Here is a 26,534-nt window from a genome sequence, read left to right as displayed (position 1 = left end):
ATTGCACTCGCTCGATCTTCAAGAGCCCCAAGTGTGCCTTAATGTGGCGTTCCATCGCCAAACTGCAACGGAACTCTTTCCCACAGGTTGGACAGATTTGTTTGTTGTCGCTTCCGTGCATTTTCTGCATGTGCCCTTTCAGTCCGAGCTCGCCTGCCAAAACTTTATCGCAGATGGTACACCGCACCCGCTCGTGACGCTTCTGATGCTGCTTTAGATGGTACAGTTTGTGGAACGAAAAGCTACACTGGTCACACTTGAACTGTCTCGCATCCGGCGCTTCGTGGTCCAGTTTGTGCAGATCGAGGGAGAAGGTATTCCGGAAAACTTTACCACAGATGTCGCACACTATCGAGCCAAGGTGAGCGCCGAGATGTTCGAGCAGACGCGCCCGTCGAAAAAATTTCCGGTTGCAGCACTGAACGTAACCGGCCGTTTTGTGCTCCTGGCGGTAATGCTGAAACAGATCTGGAACCGTTTCCGACATATAGGAACACATTTCACATCCAAGGTGGAAATGTTCACGCAACAGTTTTTCATCCTCCACTCGGGGTCGTTTCTTTTTTCTGGTAACCGGTTCTAGAACTTTTCGTTCATCCTTACCCGATTCGTCCCAAGCCTGTTCACTGGGTGATGCTGTGAGGGCATCTACCTGATCAATGTCAAACTCATCGTTTAAACTTTCGTTTGATTCCGTTTTGATCAAATGGTCTGTGAGCTGTGTCCCGGTTTGTTGTGCACTATCCACTAAAGGTTCCACTTTCAACAGCTCAACATGAAAATGTTCGTTGGATGCGACGGAGTCAGTTTCAATCGAAAGTCTCCCTGCGGTCGTTTCGTGGGAGCTGTTCAATTCTACATGAAAGTGTTCGCTCAATTCCGCTTTAACCATCTCAATTGAACCATCCTCATCATTGTTTTGTATTGGCAGTCTCGCATCCAAATCTGCCTGATTCGAGCGTACCTTTTCACTGTATTCGAAAAATTGTTCTACCGTCACACGACAGCCACGGCAGGCATCAACTGGAAGATGTTCTGTAGGTAAAATCTGTAAAACAAAGGCACGAAAGTAAATTGCACAAAACTGCCTTGGTGAAGGATTGAATGACTTTCTGATGTTAACTTACGGCAAACGGAAACACCGCTTGGAGCTTGGGATGAAACACTTCATTCGCGATCGCGATTCTTCCTCTGGCAACTCTGGGAAAAGTACGTAAGCAAAGGCGACAAATTTCCTCAACGTTACTCATTGTAGATTGTGCATTTTAAAGAACCAATAGTTTGTTTTGGTTCGATCCCGATTTACAACTTCTTCTTCTTCTTTTTGTATCGAGGAAATGCCACGGTACTACATAGGAACCCAGCTTACTGGGTCTTCCTTAGCTACTCCGTGGTTATGGGTTGTTACCACTACCTCTAGTTATTACGGACCGGCTACTAAGGCCATATGTCCTCACTTTCTATGGTTGATATTGTTGCTTCTGTGATTGGTATTGTGTATTTGGGTGTTGTTTGTGTTTTTCTCTCTGACTTTTCTTGTATGTGATTGTCTTCATGTTTAGGGTGTTGGATTCAGGAATCAGGGTTGTTATATCAGTTCTTATACCGTGGTGATTCAGAATTTCATTCTGTTTTCTTTGATGAACTTTAATACTTTCATCAGTCCCAGTGAGTCTTTTCTCTTCCAGGTTCTCTTGAAGGTTACTTCGTTGATGTAGATTGCCTTTCTTCGTTCTAATGCAAACTTAGTGCAGTGGAAAACTTTATGCTTAGCCGTGTCAGGCTCATTACATGTATTACAGAGGCCGTTTTCTACTAATCTCATTTTATGTAGCCAATAATTACTATAGTCATGGCCCGATATCAATCTGTTCAGTATTTTTATACCATTAGCTGGTAGTTTTAGCCTGTGATGCCACATTTGTTTCCCCATTCGGGATTGATACTCCGCAAAATTTTTGCCTTTGTGCTGGCACATTTCTGCATACCACGTGTCCGTATCATCTTTTGCCTTGTTTTGGAATCTCGTTAGGGCGTCTTTGAGGAGTATCTTGTTGTTTATGAGGTTGTCGCAGTTGGTACCCTCTTTGGCAAGGCTGTCTGCTATTTCGTTCCCTTCAATGCCAACATGGCTGGGGATCCACTGAATAGATACGTTTACTTGTGTTCCATTATTCAGAATTTCTGATACTATGACGTCAGTATACAAATCCTCCGCCGCGCCTTTGATGATTAGGCACGCCACTCGGCTGTCGGTATACACAGTTGGAGCATGTATCCTTTCTTGCACTGCAAACTCAAGTGCCAACTTTATGGCATATAGTTCTGTTGAGCATATGGACACAGGATTTTTGAGTTTGTAGGACTTTTTTAACAGTACTTGATTGTTACTAACAATGTATATTCCTATCCCGCAGTTATCGTCTATCTTACTTCCGTCTGTGAAGATTTTTGTGGAAGTAGGGGGGTTGGTAGTGGAGTTAATCAGGTCTAGACTTAATTGTCGTGCTATTTTGGGGTTATATTGTTGTTTGTTATTGTTTAGTCCAGGTATCGTGGTACGGATCATTATGTTGCGACTACTGTTGATAGACTCATTGAAATGATATGTGGCTATGGATTGTAGAGTGTCCTTATTATTTAAATAATTTTGTTCTATTGCTGATAGTTTACCGGAGCGATGATGGTTCAATTTCAAAAATAAGGCATTGTTGGGGGCTGAATATGCTATTGTTTTGGCTATTTGTTTGCATAGAAGGAACTTGCCTCTAATGGTAAACGGTCTTTCCGCGGCTATAGCGTGAAGTGAGTTGAGAGGTGTGGTTCTGGTGCATCCCGTAACCCTTCTCAAGGATTGATTCAGGATCGTATCCACTTTGCGCAGTTTCCCTTTGTTTGCGTTGAGGCTAAAACCTATCCCGTATTCTATTGTACCTCTTACAATGGCTCGATGAACTTGCATGGCCTTTTCTGGATTAATGTGGTTTGAATTGTTGCATATCGTTTTGATTGGGTTAAATCGGTTCACCGTTTTAGCGATCTGGTTATCTAGATGGGTATTAAATCTTAGCTTGCTGTCAATTGTTATGCCCAGAAATTTGTGCTCTTTTGTTTGGTCGATTACATCGCTATCTACTTTTACCCTTAGTTGAAATTTGTTGTTCGGGAAGGCCATTACCTTGGATTTGGCACTATTGATTTCTAGGTTTAGCTGTCCTAGTCGTTCTTTCAGCCATGTTACTGATCTTTGTAGTGCTAATTCAACCGCTTTTGGAGTTAACCCAGTCTCAATTATAGCGAAATCATCCGCATACTGCAGTATTCTTGTGTTATTGTCGTTTAGAGCGTGGCAGCTGCTGGTGTAGATGTTGAAAAGTGTTGGTGAGAGCACATCTCCTTGTGGAAGGCCGTTACTTATAATTCGTTTGATGTTCTCCTTCCCTACTGATATTTCTAAGCTCCTGTTAGTTAAAAAGCTTGCAATCCATGCAATATCCTCTTCGGATATCATGTTGTGCCTAAGGGTGTCCAGAAGCTCTTTGGTGAGTACGCTGTTATAAGCGTTTTTAACATCTATAAAAACCACCCCAGTGTACTTTTTTTTTGAGTTGTTATGTGTAATTTTGTGTACCAGGAGATTCACTACCGTAATGGTAGATTTGTGTCTTCGGAAACCAAAACTGGTTTCCGGAAGGAGATTATATTTCTCCAGGTGCTCAGTAATCTTTCTCAGTACTGCTGTATTCATTATTTTGATTAAGGTGCACAACAGGGCTATAGGTCTATAATTTTCTACACAATTGATATCTTTACCTATTTTAGCAATTGCCACTATCCTTATCTTTTTTAGCTTTTTGGGTACCCTTCCTTCTTGATACATCTTGTTAAGTTCTCCAATCAGAGCAAGGACGACTTCATCATTCAACAATTTCAGAGCGTTGTAGGAAATGCCATCTGAACCAGGTGTGGTGTTTTTTTTATTGTTTAAGATGTCCTTCCATTTCTCCAAGTCCAAGATTTGTATATCTGAAATGAAGTGTGGAGTGAATGGGCTCCTTGATATTTTAGGACTGCTGAAGTTCAGTTTCAGGAACTTTTTCGCATTGTCCTTATTTCCGGCTATGATATTTGTACAATTATGGGAAACTTGTTTCCCATGGCATTTATTTACTAGGTCCCATAGTTCTTTACTCGTGTTGTCCGCGTTGACCTTATCAAGCCAGACCTCAAAATTGGCTCTTTTTTCTTTTTTTTTCAGGTACTTAAATTTTGCCAGGTCCTTTTTAAATTGAATAGAGTTTTCTATACTGCGGTTTCGATTGAAGTTGCTCCGGGCTATGTTTTTTTTCTTCCAGGCGTCTTGCAGCTTTTCATTCCACCAACTTTTCGGTGTGTACGCGATGGTTTTGGTGTTTTGTTTTATAATGCTTTGAAGGGTACTTTTAATGTTATCAATACAGGTATTTTCCGTACATCTGATATCACGTATTTGTTTGTCTATCCTATTTCTATTTATCACCGATCTTGTATAAGCTTTGGCAGGTTTTTTAATAATTATGTTGATCATTCTATGCCCACTGTTACCCACGTGTTGGTTCGTGACCTTCCTCTCGATGTCTAGGACCATGTTCGGTGACACTATAGTGAGATCAATGGCGGTATTTTTTTTTGTTGCATCTGGATTTATAAATGTGTGCTCTTTGTTATGCACCATTACCATATCACAGTTATTTACCTCTTCCATGGTTATTCTTCCCCTCACGTCACAGTAGTGGTTGCCCCATGCTGTGTGGTGAGCGTTGAAGTCGCCTGTTACTATGGCTTTTCTGTTGTCAGCCACTTGCAGTATTCGTTTAAGGTATCTGGAGTAATTATTTTTTGTTGTAGTGGGTTTCACATAGGTGCTTATAACTGTTAGGTTTAAACCTTTTATTGTAACGCCGGTGGTTTGAATGTGTTCGTTACGTGCGTGTACCTGTACGCTCATTGCTTGGTATTTTTTATGGACAAAGATGCTGCTGCCACCATAGCCATCTTCTCTGTTTTGGTAAAAGTGGTTGTATTGTGGCATTCTTATCTTGCAGACAGTATGATCTAGTAGCCAGGTTTCTTGTAGGCATACCACATCTGCCTTGTCACTGCTTATTATGTGCTTTAATTCGTCTATATTATTTAATAATCCCTGTATATTTAGTTGTATTATTCTGATGTTGTTTTCTGCAGCCATTTCAGCTATTGCGAGTTAAAGTATTTCTAGTAACCTTTTGGTTGTGACTGCTTTTTTTTCTTCTTGTGTTAATGCTTTATACGGTAGTGTTTTTCCGTTATCTAGTGTAAAATTCTCATTTTCCACATCCATATCGATTTTTTCCCCTGAGCATTTCGAGGGGGCTGTGATTGTGGAGGAAGTACTTCCTTCCTCATCCGATGAAATGATCTCTATGGTTTTGTGGGTCGGTGTGTTTTTATTTTTGATATGTGTTTCTTTGTTTGTTTCTTTTAGTAAATTGTTATTTTCTGTCTCATTTGTAATAGATTCTGTGTTTGTATCTGTTTGTTCTGTGCTTTTTAGGTTATGATTTTCTTGTTTGTTCAGTTTTTCTGCATTATTTTCAGTTACTTTTGGTGGGGTTTGGGTGATTTGCCCGTTTTTATTTGCTGTGGTCGTTGCATAATCTAGTGATGTGTACTTCCTTGGGATCACAGGAGCTATGGCTCTGCGTATTCTTCTTGCCTCACGCATCGTCACTCTATTTTCGGTTTGAATCTTTTTGATTTCACATTCGTCCTTGAAGATTGGACATTCTTTGTCCAGCGTAACATGTGCCTCTCCGCATTCTGCGCATTTTGCAACATTTTCACACTTTTCGTGGAATGGTTGACTGCATTTTGCACATTTCTTTTCTTTGAAGCAAACTTTTTTTGTATGCCCGATTCGCATACAGTTCATGCAACGGGTGGGTTTCGGTATGTACAATTCAACTCTTTCGGTAAAATAGCCAATATCCACTTTTCTGGGTAGGACCGTGCTGTTAAAGGTTAAAATGACCGACCTGGTGTTGACGATTTGCCCCTTATCATTTTTTCTTTTCATTATTTCGACCTTGGTTACTTTTTGGTCCTTTAATCCGTCTAAAAGTTCTTCTTCACTAAGGAACATGCATGCATCGCACTTGGCAATTCCTCTTGTGAGGTTAAGTGATTCATGCTCGTACACCTTTACATTGATCGACGCGTTTGGTTGATTAAGGTTCAGTTTCAACAGCTTTTTCGCGTCGCTCCTGTTCCTCATCTTCATTAGGATCTTTCCATCTCGTAGCAGAGTAGTGTGTATGGGTTTACCGCTAATTGCAAGTTCAACAGCCTTTTGAAACAAGAATGGGTTATATGTGGCAAGTGATTTGCCTGCTGTGGTACTCTCCACTACCATAAAAATCTCTTCCGTGTCACGTGTTTCTTCCAGTATCATTCGATCCCCCTTCATTTTTCTTCTTCTTTTTCCCATTATTCGATGATCCTCCCCAAGGATCTCATAATATGACCCGGGGGAACTGCCCCCCCCAGGGTCCACGACCCCCATCTTAAGTACTTATCTTATTCGTATGTCCTTTTTTCCTTTGTCCAAAATTCGTGCGATTGTAAGAGTATCCGTGTGTCTTTGATGTTGTGTGTTTGTGTATAACTGTCTGTTCAAATTAAACTGATTAGCTGTTCACTTGTCAACGGTTCACAGGCGAATGCCGATTTACAACTAGGCGGACAAGGGTTTGACAGCTATTTGTTATTGTTGTGCAGGGTTCGTTGGATGAAAAGTTGCCAGATTCCGCCGTTGAAAAGATCGTTTTGATAAAATAGAATTGGAAAACATTTATTGTTCCACAGGATCGGTACCGCATTCCATCTCGAGCAGTTTGTTTTACACAACATTGTTTTTCCCATTACGGTAAAATAAAGCCCAAGAATGAAAAAAAAAAAATCAAATCGCGAAGATTTCCTGATATTGCAAACCGAAAACATTAAATTGATGCAGGGCTTAAGTTTTGACTATCAAAGATAAAACCTTGTGCGTATTTCAAAGGAAGAATTGGTAATTTGGTACGATCATCGCGAGACATGTGCAAAATTAGGAAACTGTCGACAAATACTTTAGATTACAAAGGAAGAAAGAGAGAACGCATCGAATGATGGCAGCTCATGAATAAAATGAACATGTACTCCTCCCTCTCTGTTTAACAGAAGCCGGTATAAACATAAAATCAGCTGATTCGCGTTACCATTTGTTATGCTGATATGGCGAAGTGTGAGTGAAAAGTGATAGGGCTGTGTGTGTGTGAGGCAAACCATATGACGTTTACATTTAGAGGAAAATGCAGAATAAAAAAAATCTTCACAACTGTCAAAGTTTTGTTGAGCAGATAGGAGAAAAACAATCGTTCTGAGCTGTGGGGAACGAAAAAGGTGAATTTACCACATTTTGGCTGTAAACTCTATTCTGGAGCATTTTGCAAAACCTTCCCCCCGCCAAGGTGGCAATGGTGCATAGATCATGTTGAACTTTTTGTACATAATATTATTTAGTTCGCTCGGTTATCTGGTTTTAACATGGTACGTATATTGTTTGTGACTCACGACCAAGCCCAGCCCATCGGTGGAGATGAGTGTGATGAATGATCTGTCCCTAATTCTTTTCAGGCTAGTACCAAAATTAATTGGATTCGTGCTGAAAAAGTTGTACAATATAGAAATCAATGTTGGGCGTATTAGCTTACCCTGTTCGATACGCGATGTGACCGTTTGCAAGAGTGGCTTTTCGGTGCAGATCGATGAAATTAGCCTGCAAAGTAGCTTCGTCAATTCAGACGTTTCGAAGCTGTTGTCGATTAATGTGCGCGATGTACGCATTAACAAGGATATCAACAAAACACCGGGCGGAGGAGGCAGCAATTCCACAACGCCGGGTAGCAACGGCAGCCCGACGGGATCGGGTAACAATAGCGACTGGGCCGGATTTCAGGCAAGAGCGAAATGCAACCCCCAGCGGAAACCGCTCGATTTTCGGGAAAAGAAGGTACCGCCAAAGTTGCTCAAGTTTGCTCAATTCATGGCAGTACATATAAACAATGTGTCGGTAGCGTTGTTAAACAGCGCCCAGGAACCGGGCTGGTTGCTGCATGCCACTGCCAAGGAGCTACACCTAGATGGCAGTCTCGTGCACAGTACCAAATCGTTGCTCGTATCCGCATCGCTTTGTGATGCACAGGCGAAAATTCTGCGCCATTGCATATCCACCCCGAAGCGGCTGGAACGATCGCGCAAAATATCCGATCTACCCCAACCGTGTCTCGGTGAGCTTAGTTTCGGTATCGCACTCGATGGCGTGCTGGTGGTGGATGCACCAATGTCGCTGGAAAAGCTCAGTCTCGCAATGACAACGACGAAAGTGATCCTGCACGGCGGTTTGTACGAATTCATTAAGGACACACAGGCACAGAAGCGCCGACACCAGCTGTTTCTTCGACAACACGGTGTGCCGGAAGCGGAACACGAACCAGACCGTTCGGTTGATCCAACTGCCCAGGAAGAGTTTTCCCTGTACGAATGGTACCAGCGGTTTGCGCCGGTTATACCGAAAAACTTTTTCGTGAAAATAGAAAACACCACCATCAGTGCGGTACGCGAAAACTCGTCGAATGATTTCTCCGCCACGTTGCAAAAGTTTGCAGTGTCGAGCAAATTTAGTACCCCGCCGAGCAGCATCGCAGAAGAGTGCCAGCTGCCCCTGGTCTATGTAGGGATGCAGTTGCAGCAGCTCGAGATCGACACGATGCACGAAAAGCTGCTGTTTTTGCAGCAGTTCAGTGTAGATTCAAAGCTGGAGGGTAGCTTGGTTAACATTTACTCGAAACTCGCATCGTTTGTGCTGATCTACAACCATCGTGAGATTTACGGGTGGATCAGCAAGAATTTCTTCACCGGCGATCGTACAGCTCGGCAGCTAAATCCGAAAAGTTTGAAGCTAGCTGGTCTGGCGACACAGTGCAGATCGCGACGAAAATCCGCTGGTGGTTCAAAGATGCTGGAAGACTTCCTGAAGCGCATCGTCGTCAAGGGTTGTGCCGAGCTGTGGGACGTAACGACCGTCTTCCGGTTTGGTTCAGCGCAAGTTTCCTCCATATGTTGCAATCACGCAAAGCTGCTGCTGGAACAGTTTGCCGAAAAGCGCACCAAGGTGTACGAGAATAGAATGTTGAACTTACTGCTCGATCGTCGGCACTGGAGTGCTGAGTTGCTAATTGAATCGGTCTGGTGGTCACTTAGCTCGAACATTTCACATAAGGAAAACGCGCAAAGCTTGAAAAAGGGTCACATACGCGGCAGTCCCTTCTACGTGGCGATGAGCTTGTGCAAACTGAGCAGTTACGGCGATACGACCATGCTGGACTTTTCGGTGCATACTTTTCGGGTGGAGTATAGCCCAACGCTGGCAGATTATCTAGTGAATGCGAAACGCTGTCTGGAGCAGTACCGTTCGACGACAGCGGCGAACACAAGACAGCAATCAGCGCGCGAACCTCATATACCTCCACCAGGGAAGGAACGTCGAGGATCGCTGGCTACGATCGATTTACTAATCAACGCACGAGTGACAGACATATCTGGATTTTTCTTCAATCAGCACGAAACGTGCATGCTAGCCAACTTGAACGAGCTCACGGTGGGAAAGACGGCGATGAAAAACTTTATCCGCTTCGACAGCTTCCAAATGGAGATACTGGACTTCCGGCACATAACTGGCTGCGAGTATGGGTCGGCCGAGCTGCAGAATGTATTTGCGAATGTGAAGGGTATACGTGTGGAGCACGTGGACGTTGGAGGGGTCCCGAAGGTAGACGTTTGGCTGCTGGAAGATGCGATCGTGATGTGGAATACTAATCTACATATGCACATTGTAACGCTGCTGCAAGAGATGCGTCAATTGAGGGATGGTTTGAAAACCAAACCACTTCCCGACCCACCACTAGATTTACCCGTTTTAGAGCCGGAACGCAATACATCGGCGAGGAAATCATTGTTCCGCTCGATGATCCTCGAGCTGTACGCCGAGGGAAGCGTGGAGTTTGGAATCAAGATCAGCGAACGGCATTCTATGCAGGTGTTTGGGGAAAATGCGTTCGTGCACCGGAAGGGCCAATGGATGCTGTCGATCGAAAACATTGTGATCAAGATCGACGATCAGCACATATTTACCATCAAGGATATGGTGATGCAGTCATTGGAGCGGGTTGAGTTGCTCTGCCAGGAACGGCAAAACTATGATCATTTCCAGCTGGACTCCAACCGTGTGTGGGCGACAACGATTGGTGGTGTGAAGGTACGTGGTTTTACAAAAGGCTATTAATATTTGTGAGCATTCCAATAGTACCTAACTTTTCTTTCCCAATAGGTGATCTTCCCGTACGAGCACGATTTCTACGGAGCAATAGTGAATGAGTTCGTGTCGATCTACAAGTGGTTGAAGGTGGTACACAACTACAAGAAGAAACCGTTCACAATGGCCAGTCCTTTGCCGAGTGATATGATAATACAGGTATGATCTAGCTACACTTAAATGAGATATAAGAAAAACTCATAAATGACTGACCAAGACCTCCACAGTTACAGTACCTTGCATAGTGCTTGTTTTTTAACGTTAACAAATTAAATTTATTTGCAGATCAAAGAATTTTTGCTTGAGATGAGCGACGACCCATTCGAGGTGAAGCTACGCGACAACTACGTGCTGCTGCTGGATGAGTACCACGAAAGCGTCAAGCGGAAGGAGCTGTTTGATCAAAAGATAGCTCAACTGTGCTCGGAGCGTCTAATGTTACCGCCCGGTATGCTTGAGGAGCTAAACGCGAACCTGATAAAGAAAAATTCGGAAATTTACATACAACGATCGAAAAAAATCTCCGAATCCGGTCCACCGCGTACCCGTCTTATCGCTTGGATTATGACCGATTTAGAAATAATGGCTATGGCAGATCCCTCACTGCATGGTGGAGACAATGCAGTGCGTTGGCTGCGTATGCTTGACCCGGAAAGTCCATGGCCCGACGAAGGTATTGAGTTCGTGACGCTGTGGGTGCGTGCCATCAATATCGGATGCAGCGAGTGGAAGTTTATGTTACGCGACTATCCGCAGCCAATGTTTCACGTGAAGGCAATGCATCTTTTCGGGACACTAGCAGGCGCTGAGATGGCACCGCCAAGGCGGGCCAAGCGTGACGTCGAGATCGAACTGGGCGAACCGTTCGGGACGCACACGGTGCAGCGCAGTATGACGTCGATAAAGTTTTATCACGATTTCAACTGGGAACTGGATTATCTGGCGTACGCGTTCGGACCCTGCTGGGAACCGGTGATGGCGCAGTGTAATCTTATGATGGAGAAAATATCGGCCCCATCACGTGATCCGAGTCCCCCGTTACCGTTCTGGGATAAGATGCGTCTGCTAATGCACGGACAGCTGTCGATCATCGCTAAGCAGTTTACAATTTTGTTGCACGCCTCGCTAGATCCGTACAACACAACGGAGGAAATGGAACTCACATGGAATAACTGCGGTATAATGTATTCGAATGCGCGCCTAATGTTCAAGGGCGATCTGAATATCTATGTGCGCACGGCTTCACGATACGACGATTGTCGGTTGCTGCATCTGCCAAACTTGAAGCTAACGTTCAAGCTGAACTGGGTATGCCTAGCAAACCCGAACGATCACCATGCGGTCGTACCGTGTGCGCCAGACAAGCTGCCCGAGTACAGCAGCAATCAAGTGCACGATTCCTTTCGGGCGTTCCGTTCGCAGCATCTAAACATATGGGTGTCGTTCGAAATCAAGCAAAATGCTATGTCGGATTACGATATCCCTAATCTGGTCCTGTACGGCAGTACGCTGCGGTGGTTCGAAAGCTTAAAGCTAATCCTTTCCGGCGTTACGCGCCCGACCCGTCGTGGTCCAGTGTTTAACAATGTGCGTCCGAGAAAAAAGCAACTGAGCCGCCATTATCGCAAAGCAAATCTTCAGATGAGTTTGCACCGGTTTCAGATATTTTACTGGATGTCGCACGCATTGAATCGTGGTTTTCAACTGAGCGGTGGCAGAATTACGTTTAGCTCGGAGCACACACTAACACTGCTACCGATTGACGACGGATTGATTCATCGTCCTCGGGCCGACTGGTCTGTGATGTATATGAACTGTGAGCTAAACGATGCCGAGATTTGGCTGCGGACAACACAGATCAGCAACGAGCAGCAGCAGCAGCAACGTACCGATACGAGCTCGGAAAGCCTTTCAAACGCTAGTGGCGACATCTACCGGTATTATTTCCTGAGCGTCGCAAGGGTTTCCTATGGGCGGGAAGCACTGCTCTCCACCAATGGGAACGAGCGTGAAAAGGATACGCCGACACACAAGCTCGTGGTGTACGATCTGAAAGGTGCATGGACCAAAGACAACAGAGATGTTGCGTTCGCACTGTTCGATTCGCTTGTCAAGAGCCAGAAGCTGAAAAACAACCTCGCAACGGAAGCTCTGAAGTGTTTCCGCAAGGAAGGAAGTACCGCGGGTGCGGGCACCGGTAGCGGTTCTGCAGGAGGTGGTGCAACAACAGCAGCAGGAGGAACGGATCTAGGAACACCATTCAAATCAAGAAGTACCGGGCAAGATCTACATCAGGGTAGCGGTGGTGTAGCAGGGACCACGAGTAGTGGAGGCCACCTAAGTGCGAAGGGAAAAGCACAGCAGTCAAGCGACAGTATGGCGATGTTGCAGCAGCTGATACAGGAAGCGGACCACAAACCGTTAGTATACAGTGACGATCAGTCAGCTCAGACGCGCCAGCAACAGCTGAAGGGCCTGCAGGCATACCAGGAGGGTGATGTGCTACACTACAATTGGGCAATATCGCTGGTCAACTCGCAGGTGCTGCTGAAAGGCTGCGAAACGTCCGGCTATGTGATACTGAGCGCAGCTAAGGCGGAGATCTTACAACGTGTTCATCGACCGGTATGGCGTGATCACACGATCGTTTCGAAAACGACCTGGGTCGGGTCGCTGGAGTGCATGCAGTACTACGCTACGGTAAGCGCGAACGAGGGTGACTCGCACGAGATGGCAGAAATTATGTGGCTGACGGTGGATAACATCCAGGAGAAGGATCGTGACGCACCGGTAGTGATCAGTGAGCTGCCGGATCTGCCACATCTCGTCGGTAGTGGACAGAGCGTGGGTGGAGTCGTGTCCGAGACGGTTGGAGTACTCGGCGAGAGCAGCTACACCAGTGGACAAAAGCCCCCGATCCAGCTGCAACGCATCGTGTCGCGGTGTAAATGTGAATTTTTCTACGTCAGCTACGGTGACACCAGCATCGATCCGGGTATGATCAGTGAGGTACCGCCACCGCCGGTCGAGGAATCGATGAGCCCGTGGGAAAATCAGGACGAACCAGTGGATGCATTCACGCTGATGCATCACGATCTTGACGTCTGTACCAACTCGCTCCAGTACGCGATGATCCTGGACATCGTGAACAATTTGCTGCTGTACGTGGAACCCCAGCGCAAGGAAGCGCTGGAACAGCTCGCCCGGATGCGATTCCAGCTGCAGCTATATAGCAGCGAGGATCAGAAGCGACCGATCCAGCATTTGCAGACAGAGATCCGCAGTTTGATGTCGCGCATCCGGTGTCTGGAGAAGGACATCCATTTCATCACGAAGGCGCGCTTGGAAGACGGAGACTCGGAGGATCTTCGTGTGGAGTTCGAAGACGTGCACAACTCCATCCTATACTTCAAGGAACTGCTAACGACCAAAAGCGACGAGCTGGACATGATGCTGTCGTGCTACAACGAAGCACAGCTGTCCGCTTCGAACCGGTTGGCCACGTTCCGCAAGGACAAACCGGTCACGATAGTGCGTGCGAACGAAATCTGCTTCAAGCATGCCCAGTGGCGTCTGACGGAAGCGGACGGTCAGATCGGTATCGCCGATCTCATACTGAGCAATTTCCTGTACACGAAAAACTCCAAGAGTGACGACTCGGTGGACCATCTGCTAGAGCTGGGTTACATTAGGATCAGTAATTTGATACCGCGCGACAGCTACACGGAGGTGCTTTGTCCGACCGAAATTCAACGTGACATGCCGGTGGAACATAAGCGTGTGTTGCGGGTGTTCTGTCGCGAGAAACCACCGGTTGGTGGAATTTCCGTGAAGGAACACTTCGAGATCAACGTCGTACCGATTACGATACAAATTTCGAAGAAGTTTTACAACACGATGCTCAAGTTTTGCTTTCCGGATCGCGACGAAGCGGATGCAGCCGATGAGCTTGATGCAAGCGGCGATGGGAGCGGATCGGTTGCTAGTACGAGCGGCAGTGGATCATCCGTTGCCGTGAAAGGAGGTATCAGAAAAACGAACTCGTCCTCGTTAGCTGGCAGTGCCGGAAGTGGTGGTGGTGGTGGTGGTGGCGTTGGTGGCAGTGGTGGTGCATCCGCTTCCTCGAGCAGTTCCATTTCCACCGCCGGTGGGTCGAAATCGTCCGCCGGCGGAGGCAAAAAGGCGTCCAAGGATAGCAACTTCTACGTGCGCATTCAGGACGATGTGGAAAAAATGAAGGAGCGGGCAGAGAAGAACAAGCTGTTTATCTACATCAAGATACCGGAGGTACCGGTGAAGGTAAGCTACAAGGGAAATAAGGAGAAAAATTTCGAAGACATCACGGACCTGGCACTGCTGATACCCACGCTCGAGTATCACAATGTCACGTGGACGTGGCTCGACCTGCTGCTAGCAATGAAATCGGACAGTCGGCGTGTTCTGTTATCGCAGGTAGGTAGCTTCATGCAGCGATGTTGTTTGAGTGCGTTTCGAGTGAATGTAAAATTAATCACTCCATTTGTTTACGGTTTTAGGCAATAAAGCAAAAGTTGAAACTGAAGAAGGCACTTGTGGACGAGCAACCATCACCGCAGGAAGAGGATAAGGCAAAGATGCTGTTCGGCAATCGACATGCGGTAAGTAAACCAGTCCATACCGTTGCTTCGTTCGTTGCCGCGTTCACAAAATGGGAAGAACTTGCTGTCTGACGGAATTGTGTATATTTTTTTTTCTTCACACTAAATACGCTCACGTATGTTGTACGATTGAACAGCGTGCTCGGAATAAGGTACATGTGTGATGCATATTTTTTTTTTGTTAGTACAACTTGTTGTTATGTTTTAATTTGATTTTCTTTGCTCACTATTGGTTTTGTATTCTGCTATTTGTTTTCGATTGCAGGGCTGTACGTATCATAATGAAATATTGGCAATTTACCTCAAAAGTCCATTATATTAAGCGCAACACAAATTGCACCATCAAAACAAAAAAAGCATAAAGGTCTCTTTTTGGCATTTCGTTTATTGAGCAAAACAATTATTGTCTCCATTTGCACGGATTCTATTGCGATTCCTCTATCTCTCGGCCATAGTTCTTGGTATCGTTGTGCTTAGCGCCCTCTATGGTTAAACATGCGAAGTCATTTGCGAGTTCACATGGGAAGGATATAAGACGATCTGCTTCAGACGATGCTTTTAACCTGAATTAAGTCCTTTCGGTTTTGTACTGATTAAAGCACCCATTTACGATCTCATAGAAGCAAACTTTTTGTTGATTATTTTCCTGTTTTAAAAAAACCCTGAAAATAGCTTACGTTTATCTTCTCCTTTGCATCTAATCAAGCATGTTCCGCTTGTTATTAGCATAAGTTTTCTAGAACCTTATATACTTTGTTTTACTATACGCAAATTTATTCTCGCGTACTTTCAGCCGGAAAACAAGAGCCTTCGGAAGGGTGTATTTAAGTTCTCCAAATCATAAGGAAGGTGTGCAACAGCTGATTTAAAAGAGAAAACGTTAAGAAACATCACTGGATTAGGGAGTTTATCAATAAGACAAAAGTACGCTTCAAATTCACCAAATTATATTCTTCGCGCGCTATACAATGAAATCTAGTGATCTTCTAATATCATAATTTATCACATTCATTATCAGTATCAGTACCAAGTTCGGGCAAGGTTCCCAAGTGCAATCATCGCAGCATAAACGTAATTTTAACCAAGTGTGGTTGACACATGTGGTCACCATACAGTTTGATAATAGTTTCAAGATAGCAAAAGTACCCAGTGAAAAGGTAGATTTTTGCATCGAAGCTTTATTGCTTTGTAGTTTGTTGAACAGAAATCACCGTCTATGGTATGACCAATAAGTGAGAGTGTGCGAAGCAAGTTAGGGCGTGGCGGCTCGGCATATAGCAAAGAACATATAGTGGCAAGCTTTAATGGCACCAATCAGGGGTATTTACATTTTATTAATGTAAGTGTGAGATTATTTATGTTTTCGATGCAGCATTTTTTTTATCAGCATCTTATTTAAGTATGATCTTAGGTGCAAAGAATGATTTCTCGATTTTGTGTTGTAGGTGTTTGTTGTCTTTAGGCCTATTTCCGTACTATTTATCGTATCCGTATTGAGTCACTACTAATGTGCTTCTATGTTATACCGGATTGTGCTTTGTTACCGTTGGATTAGTGTAAAGGTAGGAATAAAGCGACTAAGCATACATGGAAGGGCGGAATTAAAATGGTTTAGGGTGATTCACGTTAGGGAGGAGGTTTGTTTTTGAAAAAAGGTGTGTTAGCTGAGTGAAGATGCAACAAAGGTTCTAAATATTCCGTACCAAAGTTTTTTAGACAGTGTGACTTAGTTTTTTTTTTTGTGCTCGTAAAATCCGTCGTTACATATATCACCTTTGTTTTATTTTTGTTGATAGAACATTGTTACTGTTGCTTACCAAACGTTCTCGAATACATTTTCTCAAACAGTTACAACATCACATTCAGTAGACACATTGTTTGAACAGAAACATAAAGAAAAAACAATTTTATTCCTCCGGAAAGGTCAAAAACATCAGCGTCGAAGCTGATTGAATTTGTGCAAATTAATATATAAAAGTAAACCCTCTTTTTGAATCCATCTGTACGTTCATGGGACTAGGAAGCAAATGTAATTTTGTATCACTAAGCAATAATAGTAAATATACAATATACAAATAAATAAGTTACACTCTTTTTTCCGGCACCTGCTTGCGGCGGATTCCGAGGGTGATTGCACCCCCGGAAACTCGTCCCCGCAAGAGGAGAACAGAGCGGGAGAGAGACCCCACCCCGTGCCGTTCTCGAAATTTTCCTATACAACTAGTGAGCTAACGTACCGCGCGCACTGCGCTGGGTGGAACGACGAACGCCCGGTTTTTCTTAGGGATGTGTATAACAGTGGTGTTTGTTTTGCGGTTAAAAAAGTCATATAAAAAAAGATCCCCCGGGGGTACGCGTATCCATAAGCCCAGCTTCCATCACATACCGGCAAAATGTGTGTCGCGTGTATAAAAACGTGTTACGATTGTATATAAAGAACAGGATTTGTTAAATCGTTGCGTATGCTGCATTATATTGTTTGTTTTTTTTTTTATTAAGTGTTTTGAACACTTTTTTAAAAGGTTTTTTTTTTATATCGTTTGACTTCGTTTATAAGTACTCTTTTGCAGTTTGCGAGCAAACAAAAACGGACAGGAAAACGATAACTCGACGCACGAAACGCTACTCATTAACGAACAGCCCACCAACCCACGAACATATCAAATAGCGAATAAATTTGACAATTGTGGTCACGGTGGGGGGGTTAAGCATGGCACTACAGAAAAAAAACGACACAAAAATCCATCTTGCTTCAGTGCTATTTACAGTCGAAGGAAATAGCTAAACAAAACAGAAGGCACAGGACAGTTGCGTTGCGTGGGCCGCGAACAGACAGATGTGCAAGCAAAGCAAATAAAGAACGCTGAAAACGGAACACACTACGATGAAAGGGGTAATAGGTTTGCGGCAAAATGGCTTTTAGAACGTGGTCAGCAGCTCCTCCTGGATGCTGTTGGATCGCAACAGCTGCCGTGGGGATTGGCCGCCAAAGTTGGAGATCGTCTCCGACTTGGTGGCTTCGTTCGTTTTCATCGTATGATATTCTTCGGAAATTTGCTGCAAACAAGAAGGGACACATTGTGCATTAGTGTGGCAGGATGAAGGTAGTGAGATCGGTAACGAACCTTCAAGCGGTTGCCTGGGAAGATGGCACGCTCGCGCTTCTTCGTCATGAAATCGGTATGGACCAACCAGCGATGATCGAAACATTCCTCGACCGTTGGACGCTTGCTGTAAAGATAGTTTATAAACTCGGTCAGTACCATTCTTACCGGTCCATTATCTTCTGACGCGGGATGTATGAGCCGTTGACACTTACTTTGGTGCACGCTTGAAGATCAGCATCAAGAAGCGGGTCGCTTCGGCGGTAACCTCCTTGTACAGGTTTTCGAACCGGTAGCGCACGAAGCTTATGTTGGCGCGGGTTTCTGCCTCATCCTGGCCACGGAAGGGACTTGTGGCCGACAGGAACAGATACGTCAAACAACCGACCGTCCAGATGTCGGTTTGGGGCAGTGCCGGCTCATCGTTCAGGATCTCCGGTGCTGTTCGGAACGAAATACAAGTTAGTGCGGGCTCTTCTCTCTGTTAGTCCATTCATGAACTTACGCATAAAGTCCAACCATCCCGACCGGGTCACGTTAGTTCCGAGCTTGGACACGTACTGGGCGGAACCGAAATCTACCAGCTTGATGTTAACTTGACGCACCGACGCCATCACAATGTTGTCGGGCTGCAGATCCAGATGGCAGATACCGCGCCAGTGCAGATACTGCAAACCGTCCAGCACCTGGTTAACGATGGTGGCCACTATCTGCTCACTGTACTCCGACCGGCTGCTCAGATAGGTCAGCACATCTGCACCCTGCAGCTTTTCCATGACCAACGCCGCGATGGAGGTGTTCTTCGGACGGAACGCCGCCAACAGTGCGGCGATACGCTCGTGGCGCAGTGTGCGCAGCACGTCAAACTCTCGCTCCACCGCTTCGGCCGCACGCTCATCGCCCAGCTCGAAGATCTTCGCCACCACTATCTTGTCGGTCGCCTTCTCCAGACCCTTCACCACAATCGAGTACCGGCCGCGCGACATCTCCGACATGAAGGTGTACTTCTCGTTGTAGTTACCCTCGATGCTCCACTTGAGCGGTGTCTTTTCGTAGCTGTAGTCCAGCCGGCCGGTGCGCTCCTCCGGGCCGACCTGCTGGCCCGATTCCGTCAGCTGCTGCAGATGCTTCATGGCGCGCGTGATCTGAATCTTGGGCGCGCCCGGTTCCAGCGTGGTGATGTTCTTCGTCGGCAGGCCACGGTCGCTCCAGCCGATGCGGTTGTACGCGGCAAGCCGGAACTGGTAGGAAACGTTCGGGCGCAGATCATGCACCAGGAAGAACTCGTGATCGATGTTGCACGCCACGTCCACCCAGTCGACCTTGCCGTGCTCCTTCTGCTCGAGACTGTAGCAGATAACCTGCGAGTTACCGTCGCTGCGCGGTTGCTTCCAGCGCAGCAGCACCTCCGTGTCGCTCACGGCGACCGCATCCGGTGCGTCCGGTGCGTCCGGAATAACGGCGAGCACCACCCGGCACCGGGCAACCGTCTTCGCGATACGGTTGCTTGCGACCGCCTTATACACACCGATATCGTTGTGCGTGGCCGGATGGAACTGGATCACCGAACGACCGTCCACGTCGTCCAACACCTTGATGCGGTTCGTATCGGTGATGACCATGTCGTTGCGGAACCAAGTCACCGACGGTTTCGGATCACCGACGGCATAGCAGATGATCTGGTTCGGTTCACCCTCGCGGATCGAGATGGTTTGTGGCTTCTCGCGGAAGAATGGTGCCTGTCCTTCCCGCTTGCACTCAATCAATGCTTCCGCTTCCGCGTACGAACCAAGGCGCGTACCGACCTCGTTGCGGATGCGGCGTGATACCGTGAAGCTGTCATCCGTACCATAGCGCGTGATGCGGCTGCGACGCTCGTCGTCGATTTCTTCATCCATCACGTCCGTAAAGCGACGACGCTCACGAATAATGGGCAGCTACAACAACGGAAGGAAGGAAGTCAGTGAACAGAGCGAAGACCCTTATTGACAAAGCGCAATACTTACACTTCCATCGTAGTTCGAATCCGACACCAAGCTCGGCGATCGGTGCTTCGCGATCTTCATGTACTCGCGCAGACGGCACGGGAAGGTAGTATCACGCAGCTGCAGCAGATACGTGTCCGGACCGTACTGGTAGTGGCTTTCCGACTTGAACGAAGCGGTCTCGTAGTCCGGATGGTTGTCCTTCGACACGTACTCCTCCCACTTCTTGCGCTTGTGCGGGATGTCGTCGACCTGCATCGGCGGTGGCGTACCCTCGGGCGTGAAGATAATACCCGGCGGGTAGACCATACGCGACGGATGGTCGAAGCAGCTCATCAGCGGTCGTCGACGGTACCAGGTGCGACAGGACGCGTTCGTGTACCAGTCGCGGTAATGGTAGTAGTAGCTGCGCAACCGATCCGTACCGATCTGGTACTCCTCGAACGTGCGCCGGTAGATCACATCGAACCAGGAGTGATTGAGCGCATCGCGGATCGTCATACGGTGCTTCTCCTCGTACACCAGCAGGCGCGTAATGAAGTCGCGCGCTTCCGCGGAAATGTTATCCCACACCGAACCGATAAACGTCCACTTGCCCTCCTTGATGCGGGTCAGCGTTTCGCGATCATTCCGACCCAGGAACGGACTGACACCACCGAGCAAGATGTACGTGATGATACCCACGCACCACATATCCTGTCCAAGGCCAACGCCACACCGATTGATCACCTCCGGTGCGATGAACTCGGGCATACCGTAGTCGAGCGTGTACAGCTTGTCATCTTCAATGCGGCGCGCCAGCCCAAAGTCGCAGATCTTCAGATTATCGCTGCCGGGGTGTGCAATGAGCAGATCCTTAATCGTCAGTCCCATGTGGCCGATACCGCGCGTATGCATATGCTCCAGCCCGAGCAACACCTGGTACACGTAGATCGCAATCTGGCGCTCGGTGTAGTAATCATACTTGAGCAGATTGTCCCGCACCAGCTCACCGCCGGAAGCAAGTTCCAGCACGAGCGTGATCGAGCGGTTGATGTCGTACGCATCGTGCAGCCGGATCAGCTTGCGGTGGTTCAGTATGTTCATGATGTCAACCTCGTTGAACATGAACGGACGCAGATCGGGGCTGCCGTACATGATCTTGGCGGCAAAGTTCCGACCGTTGGAGCGATCCGTCGCATGGTACGTGATGCCCTGCGTACCGCGGCCAATTTCATCGCCAATGTCGTAGAAGTCCTGGTAGACCTTGTTGCGGGCGCGTACGTACGGCGTACGGTGATGCGCATTGTACACGTAGTCTTCCTCGTTGTCTTCCACGTGGACCGTCACGGAGGAGCTGATGGAACCGATCGCATTGCGGGCGCTGATCGAGTACAGACCCTCATCCTTCTTAATCGCATCCGTCAGCAGCAACACGCACGTATCCGGCTCGTAGAAGATCATCTAAAAAAAAGGACCGTAACATAATAAGCGGTTTGCACTACCTTGCGGCACAGTTTGCCATCCTCCATAGCCTACCTTGATGCGAGAGGATTCGTGAATCGGTTGCCAATCTTTGTACCACTTGATGTCCGGGAATGGTACACCGGTGATCTTTGCCTCCACACGTCCCGAACGGCGTCCCATAATGAACACCTCTTCCGGGCGCTGCAGGAACCTGGGATATTCGCCCAGCTCCAGACAGACACGCTGGCGCACGGTGCCGTGCTCGTTGGTGGCGACCGCCTCGTAAACGCCCACATCCCGATCGGCCATACGATTGATGAACAACGTCGCCTGGCCGTTGCGCGTATAGCTGAAGCTATAACGACCGCCCGCCTCAATGATCTGATCATTGAAGTAGTACGTCATTGTAGGCTTCGGATAACCGTAAACGAACCAGAACAGGCTCACGTTGTGATTCTTCGTACCGTACTGTACGGGTTTCTCCTGGCGCAGGAACTCCGGCACCTGTACCTGGTGGCGATGCCCTGGCCGCTCCACGTCGAAATCGCGCGGATAGAACGACGAGGTGTCCGGCCGGAAGTCACGGCCCGGTCCAAGGTATGGATAAAATACTGGCGGTTCCGGTTCCAGCTTCTGGCGGTACGTCTGCACGTACGGGCTGGGATCGCTCACACCGTACAGGTTCTCGACGCGGATGCGGAACTTGTACTCGCGGAACGGTTCCAGGTTGCGGACCTCGCACGAACAGCCCCGAATACCCGACCGGGTCGTGTGCCACTCGCCGTCCGGTAGTTCGATCATTTCCAGCTGATAGGTGACCGGATAACGCGGTACGGTCGTCATCGATGGGCGCCAGGACAGCGTGAGGCGGCGATCGGACAACTTGGAGATGATTGGTTTCTCCGTGAGGGGATACGGTGGCGTGTGCAGCAGATCCTTACCCTTGCCCTTGCCGTAACGACGGCGAGGTCGGTAGTCGGACGGTTCGAACTTCAGGTTGGCATGGCAGATGGCTTCACCGAGATTGTTCACCGCCTTGCAGCTGTACCGTCCCAGATCCTCCTCCTGCACATCATCCACGATAAGCCTCGCGAGACCGTTCCTCTCTGCCTCGATGCGGTACTTCTCGCTCGGCACCAGCCGACGACCATCGCGGATCCATTCGACCGTCGGCATCGGGAATCCATCAACGCACACGGTTAGCTTCGCCTTCATACCATCCAGTAGCGTCATGTCGTTGAGCTTCTTCATGAATGATGGTGGCGTTGGTTCATCGCGCTTTTCACTGTGGAAGGAAACGCAATTGGTCAGAAATAGTTGTTCGCCACAGTGGCCGTACACACACTTACATTCTGGTGACGACATCCAGCTTAGCCTCAATAGTGCTGCTACCTTCACGGTTTGTCGCCGTGCACGAGTACAGGCCGGTGTCGTCCGGTTCGCACTCCTTGATGTACAGACAGCAGCAGTCACCCTCGTACTTCATCTTGTAGCGATCACCCGCGTGGATGGGAGTTTCGTTCTTGTACCACTGAATCTCCGGGCGTGGCACACCGACCAGCTTGGCCGGGAACTTAGCCTCCAGCCCGGGCAGCTGCTGCAGATCGGAGAATGGATATACAAAGTTCGGCTTCTGGAACACCTTGCGCACGATCGCCGAGGCACGGGTTTCCGTCTCACCGAGCGGGTTCGCCATCAGGCAAGCATACTCGCCCGAATCGGACATCTCCGCGGGCATTATTGTCAGCCCAACGCTCTTGCCGTCACACGTCACCGAAACACGGCCGGTCGGTTGCAACGGTTCACCGTCCTTCGTCCAGATGACTTCGGGTGCAGGGTTGCCGGCAAAGCGGGCCGAGAACGTGAGCTCCTTGCCCTCGTCGGCCGTGATGTCGCGCAGACCGCCCAGGAAGCTTGGCGGTTCCTCTGGCAGCGAAGGATCGGTCGTGGGCAGAATCGTTACCGTAGCGGCGCTGATCGTTTCGCCATGTTCGTTCGTGGCGATGGCCTGATACTCGCCACAGTCCGTACCGATGCTTTTGTCCAGTGCGAGCGTAAAAGCGCCATCTGTGTCCTCGGTAATCTTGTACCGATCACCGGATACGAGCGTACCGTTGTGCGTCCACTTGACCGAAGGCTGCGGATAACCGATCACCTTGACGTTCAACTTTACCGGGAAGCCCTCGATGATGTTGACGTTCATCAGCTCACTGACGAACTGGGGCTTCTTGCCCTTCGGTACGATCTCCGTCAGCGAGGCGGACTTGGCCTCACCGTTCTTGTTCTTAACCTCGCACGTATAGATGCCACCATCTTCGGCCGTCACGCGATCGATAATGAAACCGATCAGACCGTCCGGCTGGTTAATGAAGTTGATACCGCGCGTCTGACGCAGCGGCAATCCATCCTTGAACCAGCGCACCTCGGGCATTGGGAAGCCCGCAATTTCGGCCTCCATGTGCAGCGTATCTCCAACGGTGAGCTTGTGGTCCTGGAGCAAGCGCAAGAATACCGGAGGCTTTTGCTTGGCTGCGGATGGACAGAAAGAGGGGGCGGAAATGAGAACACGAGCCAAGATAGAGACACTCGCGTGAAAAATACTTACGAGTGACAGCGACACAGCATTGTGTGGTCACATCGCCACTTTTGTTGGAAAGCACCAGCTTATAGCAGCCGCTATCACCCGGCAGACAGTTCTCGATCACCAAGCGACAGATACCATCGTGGCCATAGGTGATCTTAACGCTGGGAAGGGAACGAAAGATACGACGTTTTAATCACTCACTCCTGACGGTCCTCACTGAGCACACTTACTGATCATCGGCCTTGATTTCGTTGGAATCCTTGTACCAGGTCATCTTTGGCAGCGGGCTACCGTCGACGATGCAGCGCAACTCCAAACGATCATCCTCCTCCAGGTCCAGCGAGCGATCCAGTCCCTTGCCAAACACAGGCTGTTCGTTCTTCACCTGAATGTTAAACTTCGCCTCGGTTTCACCACCGATGCTGGTCGCCAGACAGGAGTATTCACCCTGCAGTTCCGGCCCGAAATGGGTGATGAACAGCTCGCTCGTCACCTCCGTATCGCCCGACGTCACGATCTTGATCTTCGGTTCCTGCGATTCCTCGTCGATCTGTTGCGTGTCGAGCGGCGTACCGTTGTGCAGCCACTGTATCGCCGGACGTGGCACACCCTGTACCAGCACCTTGTTGTACACGTCGGCCCAATCGTGCACGGTAAGACAGTCCGGTTCCTTCGTGAACTTGGGCTTCGAGGCTGAGGTTGAGCAATAGAACGATACGTAATGTCAGTGGGTACTCGCATTTAAAATATATTGTTGCTGGCACTTACTTTGCACATTGAGCTTGGCAGTAGCCACAGTTTCCCCCTGTGCGTTCGAAGCCGTGAGCGTGTAGGTGCCGTGCTCGGCAAGCGCGCAAGACTCAATCACCAGTCTGTTGAGGAACGAAAAACAACCCCCGGTCATTGCTAAGCTCATCGCTTATCCCGGATGTCACTTACGTGTAGACCTCCTTCTCAATGTCGGCAATGACATCGCAGTTGTCGTTGTTGCACAGATTAAGACCATCCTTCGTCCAGGTTACCTTCGGTTTCGGATTCGCCTTAACGAGCACCTGGAATACACCCTGCGTGAACGGCAGCACCGTCGTGTCGTGGAAGTTTTCAATCTCCGGCTTCAGCAGCACATCCAACCGACCGTTCGATTCGCTGATGTCGTACTTGTTCCTCGCCTGGAAGGTATAGTCCCCGGTGTCGTAGTGGCGGGCCTGATCAATGTGCAGCGTGTAGGTGATCTCTTTCAGACTGTACTCCAGCTCCTTGATCTCCGTCTTCATCTGGATGAAGTCGTCCGCCTTAACCTCCGCACCGTTCTGCAACCAGGTGATCTCCGGCTCGGGATCCGAGGTGAGCGTAACCGTCAACGACACCGGCTCGTTCTTGTGCACGGAAATGTTCTCCAGACCCTTCAGGAACTTCGGGCGACGATATTCCTTGCAAGCTGAGATAGAGTGGACGAGAGTCAGTACGGTAGGATAAGGATTCACGAACTTACGAGGAACGTACGAATAACGGTCAGCTTCGCTGGCAGTGACTTTTCGCCAATGCGGTTCTTCACCACGGCCTTCCATTCGCCAGCGTCCGCTTCCTTTACGTCGCGGTTTTCGATCTTGTAGGTCGTCTACATGGGGTACAGTTTAATTACATCAGTATGCGATTCTCCCGCTCCCCCTCCACAAGACTACTTACACCCGAGTCCGTGATGCGGATGCGATCGCTAGCCTTCACAAGCTCATCGTTATGGTACCAGGCCACCTCCGGACGTGGAATACCATCGGCTTCCACCGTCCAGATCAGTGGCAGCGAGTCGAACGTCGTCACGTCTGCGATATCCGTCTTCAGGATCTCCGGCGATGCTGGGTTGATAGTAATGGCAAACGTACGGTTAGAAAGGTCACATCACCAACACAGATGACAGCAGTGCAAGGCCGAACTACCGACCACTAGAGGTTTGGTTAGTTCCGATAGTTGCATGGTGAGTGAAGTTTGGAAGTAGATATTATCTTATAGAGTCGATATCACAATATTTACAGCAGTATATACAGTACAGCAGAGTGACAGAGATAGTGACAGACAGGCGGACAGACAAGACAGCAAATGGTGAGGCAGTCAGAATTGTCAGCTAATGAGCGGCGGACTGTACAGGTGAAAATTAGCCAAAGAAAACGGCAAAGTATTGTGAAGGTAGAGTGCTCCAATCATGATGGGGGAGGCCTGACTCATCGCACCAATCAAACAGTATGTACATAATTTAGACTATTCTAACCACAGAATCAACTACAGCAACACTCCCTTCCCGCAAAACCATACAGATCCTAGATCCGGTCACTAAACACACGCAAGTAGAACGAT

General features: G+C 48.1%; 2 protein-coding genes across 2 annotated transcripts in view; one reads left to right on the top strand and one right to left on the bottom strand.

Moving 5' to 3' along the window:
• The first annotated feature begins 7,546 nt into the window (after positions 1–7,546).
• Positions 7,547–15,910, top strand: LOC128711827 (protein hobbit). Its single transcript, XM_053806713.1, has 7 exons — positions 7,547–7,605; positions 7,693–10,372; positions 10,445–10,588; positions 10,715–14,881; positions 14,965–15,066; positions 15,204–15,218; positions 15,860–15,910. Exons 1-7 carry the CDS (start codon positions 7,547–7,549, stop codon positions 15,908–15,910), a joined length of 7,218 nt encoding a protein of 2,405 aa, XP_053662688.1.
• Positions 15,911–17,985: 2,075 nt separating this feature from the next.
• Positions 17,986–26,534, bottom strand: part of LOC128714658 (obscurin) — a 54,422-nt gene continuing 45,873 nt past the window's right edge. Inside the window, exons 20-32 of the mRNA XM_053809534.1 lie at positions 25,872–26,038; positions 25,689–25,803; positions 25,125–25,623; positions 24,954–25,057; positions 24,416–24,878; positions 24,207–24,346; positions 22,951–24,130; positions 21,674–22,886; positions 20,177–21,598; positions 18,676–20,107; positions 18,386–18,611; positions 18,192–18,297; positions 17,986–18,123 (exon numbers count right to left, since the gene is read on the bottom strand). Of these exons, the coding sequence (XP_053665509.1) occupies positions 17,986–18,123; positions 18,192–18,297; positions 18,386–18,611; positions 18,676–20,107; positions 20,177–21,598; positions 21,674–22,886; positions 22,951–24,130; positions 24,207–24,346; positions 24,416–24,878; positions 24,954–25,057; positions 25,125–25,623; positions 25,689–25,803; positions 25,872–26,038 (7,205 nt within the window). The remainder of the gene's footprint in view (positions 18,124–18,191; positions 18,298–18,385; positions 18,612–18,675; positions 20,108–20,176; positions 21,599–21,673; positions 22,887–22,950; positions 24,131–24,206; positions 24,347–24,415; positions 24,879–24,953; positions 25,058–25,124; positions 25,624–25,688; positions 25,804–25,871; positions 26,039–26,534) is intronic.

Source organism: Anopheles marshallii, chromosome 3 (genome assembly GCF_943734725.1).
Source record: "Anopheles marshallii chromosome 3, idAnoMarsDA_429_01, whole genome shotgun sequence".
In the NCBI taxonomy this organism is placed as follows: Eukaryota; Metazoa; Arthropoda; class Insecta; order Diptera; family Culicidae; genus Anopheles; species Anopheles marshallii.
Note: the sequence above shows the minus strand (reverse complement) of the source record. Positions and strands in the feature narration are given on the sequence as shown.